Source organism: Choristoneura fumiferana, chromosome 10 (genome assembly GCF_025370935.1).
Source record: "Choristoneura fumiferana chromosome 10, NRCan_CFum_1, whole genome shotgun sequence".
Taxonomy (NCBI): domain Eukaryota; kingdom Metazoa; phylum Arthropoda; class Insecta; order Lepidoptera; family Tortricidae; genus Choristoneura; species Choristoneura fumiferana.
This window is the reverse complement of record NC_133481.1, coordinates 11165929-11178851: the sequence shown is the minus strand read 5'-3', so window position 1 is coordinate 11178851 and position 12923 is coordinate 11165929. Positions and strand designations below refer to the sequence as shown.

Here is a 12923-nt window from a genome sequence, read left to right as displayed (position 1 = left end):
CTTGTAACATTGATACTTACTACCATCCTGAATTTTTTTCAACGGTTATTTAGATAGCTATCACCAATTAGTGTCAATTTGCCGAGCTATGGCGGTATCTTTCCATGCCATACCAGACACAAACTTGAAATGAAATCACTTCTAGTAGGTAAAACCTCATTGCATATTGTGATCATTGATCACATAAGTTGAACGACTATTTATTTTTAATTTCCAAGGACTAACATTGTTTTTTTTTTACTTTTTATTATAAGTGCAGTATTTTTTTTTTCAGTAATATACCAGACTGGTTAAAAAGTGCCTTAATGAATGAGCTTTATTATATCGCCGATGGTGGGACCATTTGGTTCGACGTGCCTGACGAATATCCCGAAGGTGATCCAAGGTAACAAATCATATGGAAATTATATAATCCCGCGATCTTATTCGAAAAAAAGAACTCTTTTTTTATTCTGCTCTGCACCCATGTTAAATATGTTTTTTTTTTAATATAGTCATTTAAAGTGCTTCTAAACCCTTTGGCCTTTATCGGACTACCTAGCTTGCCGAAATTCAAGGATCATGTTTATTAACCCTTTATAAGGCCCCATTTATTGGAACATACTATCACAGAATCAAAAGCAGCTATCAAATACATACTTAGCAAAGGATGTTTTTAAAGCTAGTAGTATTTTCAATAATTACAATGAATATTGTAACTTATTACTAAAAGAATAAGGTAGAATTTCCAAATCAATGCATGTGGTCGCTAAATCGCCTCTACCTTATTAATGTTCTTCGGTTCCTTGAGTTCGGACATTGTGATTTAAAGTTATTTGTTCAGTGATTATTTCGACGAATTTAGCTGGTTTTATAGAGGTTTTCATGTAGGTATTTACTAACATCGGCAACATTAATTTCCTCTAACAACTCAAATCTGAAATCCCGGAGCACAGCCATATTAGTATAATGATTGAGGTTATTGACCCCGTGTGGCACTGTCTGCGCCGATCAATGTTATTTATGCTTGTTTCTTTTAAATGGGATTTTGAAACGAAAGTTTATACATATTGATATATTTATTGTATTTGCTATTGTTGTTATATTTTCAGACACGATTTCGGGCTTTTCGGTTATTTGGAGGGCCATGAGTACAGAATGTACAATACGTACGACGTACATTTTTACGCGTCATTCGCCTTAGCCCAGCTGTGGCCTAATTTACAAGTAAGTCGACACGTTTGTAATCGGATAAAATCTTTATTTATTTTCATTAGTGTCAAGAGACACTTTATTTAGATACCTGCTCGCGGGTATAATAAATTTCGTTTAGGTTCTACCCTACATACTATGCTTAGCTAAATTAGGTGTTCTACTCGTAAGTATACATTTTTACACAACTTCCTATTAAATTAATATGTCGCTAGAGTCCAATTTTCAAGTTGGTAAGGTACATGTTCTCGATTAGTGTTTTATGATGTGAAAACGATAATCATCTTTAGGGTGGGAGACCACATATTTGGCTGATGGTATCAATAGGAATTTCACGGTTCGTTAATAATAATAATACGTAACTATTACTACATTCAGTTATTATAAATATTATTTAAGCTCTCGTGAGACGTATTTAAATAAATTAAACGGTGTGGTGTTGCTCCCCGCCCATCTCGCAGCGCGTCGTGAACGCGCTCGCCTATGAAAAACATCTTGCGAAAAGATCGAAACTAGTCTTATCGTTCCTGACTTATAATCGTGACTTGAACCGTTTAATTTTTGTAACTTATTATAAATATCTATGAAATTTAGGTATTGTTTAAATTTTTATTATAACCAACAAATATGTTTTTTTTTTAGGTTGTATTGCAATACATGTTCCGTGACACGATAGCACTCGAGACAGTGAAATGCAGAAAATCGCTTTACGACGGAAAAACGGTCAAGTTCAAGATCAAAGACTCCATTCCCCATGATCTGGGAGACCCAGGTTTGATATTTATGGTTTTTTTTTTACGTAGAATTGGTGGAAAAACAAAATATTTTTTTTTTATGCTCTCGCCTACTTATGCAATCTAGGGCTCCTTAGATACAAAGAGTTCCCAGACAAAGACAGGACGATATTAAAAAAAAATACATAGTTTTAGTTTTCAATCCCCAAGTGGTATTTATCCTCAAGCAGTCCGCCTAATACCCAGAAGTATTTGCTATTATTAGCAAATGGGTTATGTTTTGTAACGGAAAGTACAGGAAAGGAGCCGCAAGCTTTTGTACTTTATCACATTAACATACATAGGTGCATGCATATCGTACGGAAATGGCCAAAACAGAGATTTTAACAAATCTCTAAGGCATGGTGACCAAATCACGCGGGATATTAAAATAACGAATCCATTCAACCATTTGCCGTAAAAAAAAAACAGTCATTTGGTCAAATCCCTGAATCTATTTAGTGAATGACGAAATGAACTTGCAAAGTCAACTCGTTTCATCATTGTCGGCTTTACTCACACAGATGACATTCCATTCTCAAACATCAACGCGTATAACATCCACGATGTAAGCGAGTGGCGGGATTTGAATATCAAGTTCATATTGCAAGTTGTTCGGGATTACCGACTTCTCAGGGGACACAATGCACCATTCAACAATGACAGGTGAGGCATTATTATATATCTCCGTGTAAGTACCTAAGTCTACGCACTGCTGCTTAGTTTACCAGTTTTTGCGAAATAAAATTTTCTTTTATTGTTATTGTAAAGTGCCAAAAATATGTATACAGGACTTTATTGCCTGAACATTAAGGTCGTGTATACATATTTTTGGCACTGTGGCTGTATTCATATAGTTGTTGCTGACTGTACTTATAAAGTCAAAATGAAGTCGCAGTTTTTGTTTGTGTTTTTATAGTTTGACATTTTTAATATTTTCATGCTTGCGCTCGAAAACACAGAAAATGATTTTTCTTCTAATGCAACATTCTTCCTAAAAGCGTTTTCCGAAAATTACTTTGTTTATTTATTAAAGATATTTTATTTGAACAGTCAACCACTTAACTGTCTTAAGAAATAAGTAAATTAAATTAAATCAAAAGAAACTTTTTTCGGAAGAAGGAATTTCTTAAAATGAGTTTTCCGTATGGCTGAATGGCCCATTGCATCAATTCACCCGCCATGAGCTCTGCAGGTACCGTTCAATGGCGTATATCGACGATATCCGCGACGGCACGGAAGACGATCTGTACTCCCGGGCGACCGGACAGGCGGACCGGTCCCGGCCCGCGTCGCCGGACGTGCGCGCGCCGCCGCCGGACCGGCCGCCCGCGCGCGACATACTCGATCTGCTTTACAGGTGCGGTGCCGTGTGGACGGCCGGTGGAATGGAACTGTGTACCGAGGGCTTAGATTCATTAATTGTTAATAGTTAGCTTTGAAACAGACATTATTAGGATAGGCTTCGTCGCGAGGTTACAGGCGCCATTTGTTCACACATAATCATGACATGAAGATACTTGTGGCTATAGTTGAGACAATATCGTTTAAACCCTGCCTGTGATAGTTATCATTTCTATATAATTTCTAACAAAAAATCACGAAATAATGCTATGACAGCTGTAATAGGGCTTAGAGGCATATTGTGTAATTTTTAACAAACTACAATAAAAAAAAACTTTTAAACATTTAGGATTTCTTGAGATCTAATATTTCATAATAATCAGAAACTAGATCGCATTATCGTCATTAATTCATTACATGGCAATACGTTTGATTCCTAATAATAATAAATGAATAATTGATATAATGTGATATCACATGTATATCAGTTTGAAACTGTAGCTTCTATGTAATAAGCTCTCGCTGCTTTATTTACAAGTTGAGAATGTAATCAAATCAATGTTAAATTTAGTAACAAAAGCCTTGAAAATATTTGTCTCTGCACTTTATCTGCTTTTTAAGTTTGATTTGTTAAATTATGTTCCATTTCACCCAGCTTTTATGCGGTAAATTAATTATTTCTATTTTTAACTAATGCAGTTTTGTGGAGTCTAAATCGTCTTTTATCTAAAATTATTTTTGCAACAATCTTGATACTTTAGTCTTTTATTCGCAATTTGTAAAGCTCACTTCTTTATATTATTTTTGATTTGTTTGCACCCGTCATCGCTAATTTTATTGCATTTTATAAATTTGCCATATAAAATATATTAATCCAAAGGCCAAAAATTTACGATTACGACTCAATCTGTGACGCTGGCCATCCATATGGCACCGACTTTTCATTCACCAATAGAAAAGAAAAATAATTTTCCCCAGAACTGCTGAGGTTGAAGTAGAAGAGTTCGCGGAAGAGGTAAACGAAGCCAGGGAAATGGCAACGGCTGTGTGGGACTCTAGACAGTATATAGCAGATATGTACCCAGCTTGTGCTGCGTTGTTGAGGCGAGCTGTTAGCATGTGGGATGCTGATGGCGACGGACTTATTGAGAACGGAGGGTTCCCTGACCAGACGTATGACGCTTGGGTCATGACCGGTCCAAGGTATCTTGTTCTGTCCTTACTTTTACTTTAGTGTGAGTGAACTAGTAGCGGTAATTGGTCGCTAAGATTAGTGGCTAAGAAGTACGGCATTAAGGTGAGGATGACCCGTGGGCTACTTTAGAGATATATTATACTGGCCATTTGCGGACGACTTGAAAGTGAACCGTACGCGATGTCACTATTTTACTAGAGTGTAATATGGCTTCGTCTTAGCTATACGCAACTAACTTGCTCGCGACGAAAGCGTTGCACGCTCACTTCGCTTTCAACGCGCCCGCAAATCGCCAGTGTGATAAGGCTGTTATAAAAAGGTCTCATTTGTTTATAAAATTGATACATTTGCAACGATTTTGAACTCTACCTCACGGTTTCGCAATTCTAGACGATAAATGGAACCGTACCCACTTTACAGTTATTTTTTGTTTTCCACTGCCCTTTTTGATGAAAAATTGATAAATTAACGCGTTTCAGCTTTTCAGTTGCAATAGGTAGGTAATACATTCATCATCCCAACCTATATACGTCCCACTGCTGGGCACAGGCCTCCTCTCAGAACAAGAGGGCTGGGCCATAGTTCCCACGCGGGCCCAGTGCGGATTGGGAACTTCACACACACCATTGAATTGCTTCGCAGGTTTGTGCAGGTTTCCTCACGATGTTTTCCTTCACCGCAAAGCTCGTGGTAAATTTCAAATGTAACTCCGCACATGAATTTCGAAAAACTCAGAGGTGCGAGCCGGGGTTTGAACCCACGACCCTCTGCTTGAGAGGCGATAGGTCAAACCACTAGGCCACCACGGCTTCTTAGGTAATACATTCAAAACGCTTTTATTGCTACCCGAATGTTACTGTCTATGAGACTTTCATTTACTGTAATTGATACTCATTTGTTCAATTTTGTGCGACAAATATCTGTAGCAAACGACTTAAATCGAATGATGTCTCGGAAGTGCGTCACTAATGCCAACTGAGTTTCAAGTATTCTACATACAAAACGCCCATTTCTTTTTTAGTGCGTACTGCGGTGGGTTATACATCGCGGCAGTGAGCGGAGTCCTGACAATGGCCCGAGCGCTTTCTTTGGACGACGATGTGATGGAGTTCTCGAAGCTTCTAGAACGAGCGCGAACCGCTTACGAGGAAAAACTGTGGAACGGATCCTTCTACCGCTTTGATACGAAACCAGCCAACGACCGTGTTATCATGTCGGACCAACTTGCCGGACAATGGTAAAGTATTTATAAATGTTATTTGATTCCTGACACAAAACAAATATATTTGTTGAGCAGGGGTGCAAAGAGAACGGAAAAAAGGTCTAACCACAGGGTCGAAAATAGTGTCGTTCTTTATTATTGGGTTTGCCAACAATATCCAGACGGAAAACATCGCGATGTAATGTAATTGTTCATCATACATTCTGGCAAATTACGCTGGGAAAATAAAAAAAAACTCGATAGGTTTGAGATCCTGGTATCAAAAATATTTTATTTTTCAAATTATTCCGGAACTTAATTTATAATACAAGGTACTGCTGTATGCTACTTTAATCGCTTAATTCAGAGATTCCTAACTTTTTACTCTATTCTTTTTACACATCGTATTTTTACGGTACCATTTGACTATTTTTATATGTTTTATAAATTAAAACTTCACAATGCCTGTATCGAATAGAAAATAAATTTTTAAGCTACCTTTACAAATAACAAAGTTATAAAGGTCTGAAATTCATGATTAGACAGAGAAAGACATACTTGCATGTGACGTCACATGCAAGTAGCGCCATACTTGCTGCGTAGAGAAAAGCGTTTGAGAAAGAGAAAGGTATATAGATCTTTCAAAAAATCATTATAAATCCAATTTTCAACCGATTTAAGTGTTCTCTTCGCTAAACACTGTGTATATCTATATTCTCATAATAATATTATAAGACATGTCAAATTCAGGAGTTGTCAAATACCTTATTAGTAGAAAATACCTACGCTTAGCTCTACATAATGATCTGATTCGATTCGATTTTATAATTACTGAACAATTTGATATACTTATTTTATTGACAAATAAAAAATATTTTAAGGTTCCTCCGTGCCTCTGGCTCGACTGAGAAAGCGTTCCCCGAAGCGCACGTAAAGAAAGCACTCACAGCAATATACGAGAATAACGTGCTTAAGTTCATGAGCGGCCAGATGGGCGCCGTCAATGGTTTCTCAGAAGACCGGGGCAAGATCGACACGACCGCGCTGCAGAGCGAGGAAATGTGGATCGGGGTTACCTACGGACTCTCGGCACTCATGATCTATGAAGGTAAGGTTTAAGGCAGTATTTGTTTAAAAATTTAATTATATTTTACTCGCATTTTAATGTTTTTTCTTCTTATTTAAAAAAATACCAGAAAAAATAAAAATTTGTTCTTATGAGGTCGAAAAGTCCATTAAGTTTTTCTCATATCCTTTTTGTATTTCTTCTAGGCATGCACGAAGAAGCGTTCCAAACTTCCGGCCGCATGTACCACACGCTCACTCAAATGGGCCTCTCCTTCGAAACCCCAGAAGCACTCTACGAAAATGGCAACCACCGGTCCATAGCATACATGCGTCCCCTGGCCATATGGGGTATGTACCAAGCTATTATTGCCAGGCCGCCTCTCCAGCCCATGGCGAACGGGCAAGTTGCCAAAGAGAACCATGTGAATGGTTTATAGTCAATGTGTTACTTGAGACACAAGGTTGTGTTACTTCACAAATTTATTGACAAATGGTCGAGTTGACGGTGGCATTTTTTCACATTTTATCGCGTTTCTGTAAGTTGAGAAAATTACATAGGAATGGAAATAAGCTGCCGCGTTGATTAAAGTAAAGCACCTAACTCAAATGGATAGAATCCATTGGTAAGCTCATTCCATTTTGATTGTGTAATTAACAAATTACATTTGTATAGGGGTAATCTCTGGAACTGCTTTTAGTCTACGTTTGAATGTAACATGATGTGTTTAAGTATGCGGCGATTTAGTTATGTGGTATACTATGTTTCTACGGCGGGCGAAAAAACTTACTATGGCGATTGGCAATCCTTTCGCATGTATCTCTCAACGTAATTATAAAACATGATACAACAAGTTTTACTGTCTTGAGTGACCACTAACAGCTCATACTTTGAAAGTTTGTACTAAGTGCAAATGATAAAAAATTGCATCGGACAAATGTATAAATAGTAAATAAATATATACTCGTTTTTTCGCCTGCCGTAGAAACAGAGTATAGTGTATGACTTATACTTGCGTAGTTGATTTGTGTGTTTGACGTGTTGAAATTTTTATTACGGTTCGAACTTGTATGAGTGTTGTTGGGAAAGTTACCAAAATGTTAAATTGAGAGGAATTAATAAAGGTCTTGGTGCATAGGATGCATAGGTTCAATTGTGATGTATGAATGTAACAGTTAAATTTCAATCCATCTATTTAATGTTTGTTGGATATAAAGTGTAAAGTGAATCATCCAGTATACGTAAATTGTTATTTGCGTTTAAAAAAAAACACTAAGAGGTCTAAACTAGTATTTTATTAGTATTTATGTATACATAACTTTTTACTCAAATTAATGCAAGTGTATTAAGGGTTATAGGATAAATATGGGTTTACTCGTACTTTAAAAACTGATCTTATGGAAACTGTAAGAATTGGATACCGCTAAAAACTTGATATCCTTTTATATTTATTTTAATAGTGCATTCGGGTTTTAGGTACGTTCTAGACGGTTGTAAACAAGGGTCCCAACAGGTGTGACCTTGCATGTTGCCATCCACGTAGACTGCATTTGTTAACCAAATTATTTTTATTTTTTATTCGACTGGATGGAAAACTAGCAAGTGGGTCTCCTGATGGTAAGAGATCACCACCGCGAAACCTTACAATATTTTTTACTTATTATAACACGACCTACAACGTTCTTGGCAGACGGGAGCGTATTCCAACCGCAACCCGCTACTGTTTCGCTAGAGTGTTGGCGCGTGGTTGTAAAAGAAACACAATCCGTGGTTGTAAACCAAGTTCCAGCCAAGGGCACCTCTATTGGGACGCTACGCTGGTTTACAACCGTCTGGAACGGGCTTCAAATCTTCGAGGCTTTTGTCAAAAGAGTTAAAGCGATAAATTGTGGGCACTAGATTTTTGCTGTCACGCCCAGTAGGCACTGTGCCCGTCAAAACATTTTAAGAGAACCATTCCATTTTAAGAGAATAGCATTACATTTCGGGTTCGTGGGGCTAACTCTCGATCAGTTAACGATCGAACACCGCAATACCATGTTACACTTTTTTTTCTCGCACAGGGCTAAATCTGCATTTGTTGTGTTTTATCTGATCTGTGCAATAATTAAAAAGTCCATGAGATTATAGAATAAAGAATGGAATGTTGTTGAGGGTATTAACTAGTTACTTTGGCTTCTTTATTATACTCCGTTTAGCTTTCTTGCTATACACATAACCGATTATAACCGGGACAAAAATAATGAAGGTTATAATAGATATTAAAAATGTGATATTTTGTAATTATTAAAGATAGGGCAAAATTTTGTAACAGTGTGATTTTTATAATGATGCGTTCATTTTAATGTACTTTACCAATTATTATACCAATGAAATTGCAACGAAAGTATTGTATTTATGTTTTATTGTATTATTCTAATAATTTATTTTAAAAAAACTTTGTTTTAATAACAAAAGGTGTTATTGTACTTAAGTAGGCAAGTATTTATTGACGTATTTTGTCATAAAAAATTAATCGTGTACTTAAGTTTTTTTTCTAATATTGTTGATCTTCTAAAATAGGATAGAATGCAATAAAATACTGGATAAACTTTTTAACTTATTATATTTCCAAGATTATGCAGGCAAAAATAAATGCTATTTCTGTCACATTAATACAAAATGATGTATAAAAACCCTTTGTTTTTTTTTTATGAGATACCTCTTGCTTTTACACGTGTAGTAACAAGTATGTTAAATAATAATCGATATACTGTCTATAAGTATAATCATTATCAATGTCCTATTTCAAAAAATATCTACCATTTCTTCAACAGCTTGATGCTACACTTGTATACATACTTATAATATTTAAACTAACGTAATCATTAAACTAAAGAGTATACTTTGTACTACATACTTAAAGAATGAAATGTGATTATTAAAAAAATAAATAGGAAATTACATAACTAAAGTGAACAAAAAGTTTATTTACATATATTTACACTAAGTTATGTTAAACTTTTCAGTCTTTATTATTTGATGGATAATCTATTTGTCGTTATCAAATTTGCAGTAGATACCAAAGTTAATTAAACCTATTATATTACAGCATTGACGTTAATCAGAACAGGTGTTTGTCTGTCCGTTATTATTTATCTAAATACGTTAAGTATGAATTTATTTCATTGAAATAAATATTTACGTAACTGAACACCTGTACATCTCATATAACCATAGATAATGGTTAAAAATAACTTTGTCGCTGTTGTGACTTCCAAATCTGAATTTTATAAGACGTTCCATTATAAGAATAATGACGTGCCATTAGGTTTATTATGGTGTTGAAGCTCCAATATACTTAACCAAAATCAATACTTTAATGTCTTCCAACTGGCAATTGCTGTTTAAATGCTTTCCTGTAGAGCTCTAATTGGACTAGGTACATAACAATTTATCAGTCGAAATGCGGATTGTCATCTTAACTAAATGTAGAGATTGGTACTAAAAGCCTTCGCACTGTAGATACTAAGTCCGTGTTTACCAATTCATAGTCCCATCCTCCAAGCAGCCCATTTGTCATTGTTCTTTGACTTTCTGACACATATTTTGTTTCTATTTTTTTAAATTACGTGTGTGTTGCGGATATGTTCATATACATGTGTGCGCCGTCGCGGTCGTCGCAGCGACCCGACGGGATCGGACGTTCGTCACGACCCGACGCCGTCGGACGGTCTCGCGACGCAAAGTTCATCCTTATGTGCGTGCCACTGTGCGTATCCGAGTCGCAGTCCAATCGCTCTCGAGATGCTGACGCGTCGCGCTCTACTATTGTTGCCATGTGCTGCCCCCTGAAAAATAAAGCAACTTAATCAGTGATCAGTTGACAGTGATCGATCACTTTTAGGGCGACAGGTTCTACTGAGCTTTGTCTGTAAGAAAAAGTTTGGCTACTTTTTGGTGCTCGACAATAGGTACTGTTGAAGTACAAAAAGTAGCTGCAGAGGAACCGTAGCTCAGCAGGTCTGAGAGAAGTATTTATATATCCTGTACTTTTATAGGTATTGAAAACAATAAAACTCATCATTTATTTGACAGAAAGAAACGTTGAATGTGATTACGAGAATGTGCGCGTTGGACCATAGTCTAAATGATTTTAACGAAGATGAAAAACTTAGGAGCGCGGATTAATAAAAACTCTAACCAGAAATAATTCTTTGTACTCCAGAATAAGAGGGCTATAGATTCGTGATGAACCATTAAGGTATCACGCTTACCTTACGTCTTATCTTACCTGTTAATTTGCTCGTGTTTCGGGTGTCCAAAGGTAGTGAACTGTGGACAGCCATTGAGCGGGCGCGGCGGCGGCGGGATCAGATAGTCATCGAGTCTGTTGTCGTGGTCGCTGATTGCCGAGTGCATTGTTAGCGTGCTGGCTGAGATCTGTGAAAGGATGGGAAATTAACAGGGGACATGGGACAACAAATGGGACATGGGACATTTTATAAACAACAATAATTCGCATTTAATTTGTCGGTCAGTTTGTCAAGTTACTCTTTTATAGGGATACATAGACAAACCGTAAAATGTTGACCATAGTTTTGTTGCAATTAAATAATTAATGACTTACGATAGATCGCGCCTTGTCGTCAATCTCCGATTGAACACTGTTGGTTTCGGCCACGCTGCCGCCGCTGACTGTACTCAAGCGTCCGGATGAAGATGAACCTTGAAACACAATATTTTATAGAGAATACCTACTATACTATATTCTGTAGAGAATACCTACTCTTTGTCCTTACAAGAAATAATTATAATTTTTAATACTTACTGTCACTCAAGCTGCTATTTGGACGCGTGTTTCCATTCCTCTTCTCAACAGATCCATTGTGGTCATGATCTGTAAAAAAAAACATTATCCTACTGTGCAAATAAATTCCAAGCTGATAGGTATTGGAAGTCTCAAAAGCAGCAAGCTAACTTACGTTTTTTACTTTTCGAAAACATTTTCTTCACTCTCTCGAATGGCGTTGGTCTCTTCAAATTATCCTTAATCCGTTGTTGAATCTTGTCGTACTCTTCTCGCATCTTGTTCAGCTGTTCTTGTTTCTCTTTCAGCGATTGTTGCGTCTCGTTCCTGTTTTTCCACTCCATCACTAGTTTTTCCACTTCAGAAATAGAAAACACGTTATTCTTGAAGTCGTTTATGATTTCTGCTAATTCCTCTTGTCCATTCAAGGGGAAGATCTCCTTTCCGGATTTCGTGCTGCTACATCTATCTTTGGCATTTAGATTTATTTGGCTTATGTCACTTGTGGGAGTTTCTATGTTAAAATTTTTGGATTCCTCGGTGGGTGAATATAAGAAAATGTCAGACTGTTGAGGCACCAGTCTAGAACTGTTGGCGTACAAATTGTTTGGTCTGAATTTAGGACTTTCTACTTTAATGTTCGATGGCTGCACTAAGTAGTCGTGTTCTATCGCTTGTTGCATTCTGCCGGCTGTATCATCATGGACAGGCAGATCGTTTTGGTAAAGTTGTTCTTTCATCTTTGGTATTTTCAGTACAGGTCGTTTCATTTTGCTGACGTTAGCTTTGTCTAAGTTTTCTTCCAAGTTTTGCGTACAGGCTTCACTAAACGGGTCAGGGGCAGGCTCTTCTTCTGTTTTTGCGTCAGTTTGTGAGGGAGAATCGACTGTGTCACATGCCTCTACGATACGCAGTTCTTCGCCTGTCTTCGTTTCTTTTTGATCATCATCTTTGTCGCTTTCCGTCATATTTTTTAGGTAATAATACATGTTTGAAAATTCGTTTATTTTCTGGAACGACCAAAAGTTTAAATTATAACAGACTAACAGTTGAAGCAGTAAATACAAAAGACAATTAAGTACATTTGTTGAATATGCTTACCATATGGTCGGAAAGAACATCAGCCAGTCTGTTGTGGTGATGGTCTCGGGCCAGATCGGTGGGAGTACGTTGGCGCACGTTTCTCAGCGCGACCGCCGCGGCTCCTCCAGGGCATTCTAACAACTGCCAACATAGTCGCTCCAGGCCGAACCGTGCCGCCCAGTGCAGAAGTGTTGGATACTCTTCGTTACCTGAAAAATAAAAACCATTGAAATTTTACCTTTGTCCTCTTTGCAAAAAGTGTTTAAGTAAGTAGGTACAAT

At 37.1% G+C, this 12923-nt stretch overlaps 2 protein-coding genes across 5 annotated transcripts in view; one reads left to right on the top strand and one right to left on the bottom strand.

Moving 5' to 3' along the window:
• Positions 1-9013, top strand: part of LOC141432094 (non-lysosomal glucosylceramidase-like) — a 29045-nt gene extending 20032 nt beyond the window's left edge. The window contains 9 exon segments of the mRNA XM_074093497.1: positions 275-385; positions 1092-1206; positions 1834-1963; positions 2489-2630; positions 3160-3324; positions 4287-4511; positions 5525-5740; positions 6586-6812; positions 6977-9013. Of these exon segments, the coding sequence (XP_073949598.1) occupies positions 275-385; positions 1092-1206; positions 1834-1963; positions 2489-2630; positions 3160-3324; positions 4287-4511; positions 5525-5740; positions 6586-6812; positions 6977-7209 (1564 nt within the window). The 3' untranslated portion in view covers positions 7210-9013.
• Positions 9014-9356: 343 nt separating this feature from the next.
• Positions 9357-12923, bottom strand: part of stumps (DBB domain-containing protein stumps) — a 33763-nt gene continuing 30196 nt past the window's right edge. For all 4 annotated transcript variants that reach the window (XM_074093493.1, XM_074093492.1, XM_074093495.1 and 1 more), the window contains 6 exons: positions 12661-12851; positions 11735-12569; positions 11581-11649; positions 11380-11477; positions 11044-11192; positions 9357-10600 (listed from right to left, as the gene is read on the bottom strand). In XM_074093493.1, coding sequence (XP_073949594.1) covers positions 10378-10600; positions 11044-11192; positions 11380-11477; positions 11581-11649; positions 11735-12569; positions 12661-12851 — 1565 coding nt within the window. In that variant the 3' untranslated portion in view covers positions 9357-10377. The remainder of the gene's footprint in view (positions 10601-11043; positions 11193-11379; positions 11478-11580; positions 11650-11734; positions 12570-12660; positions 12852-12923) is intronic.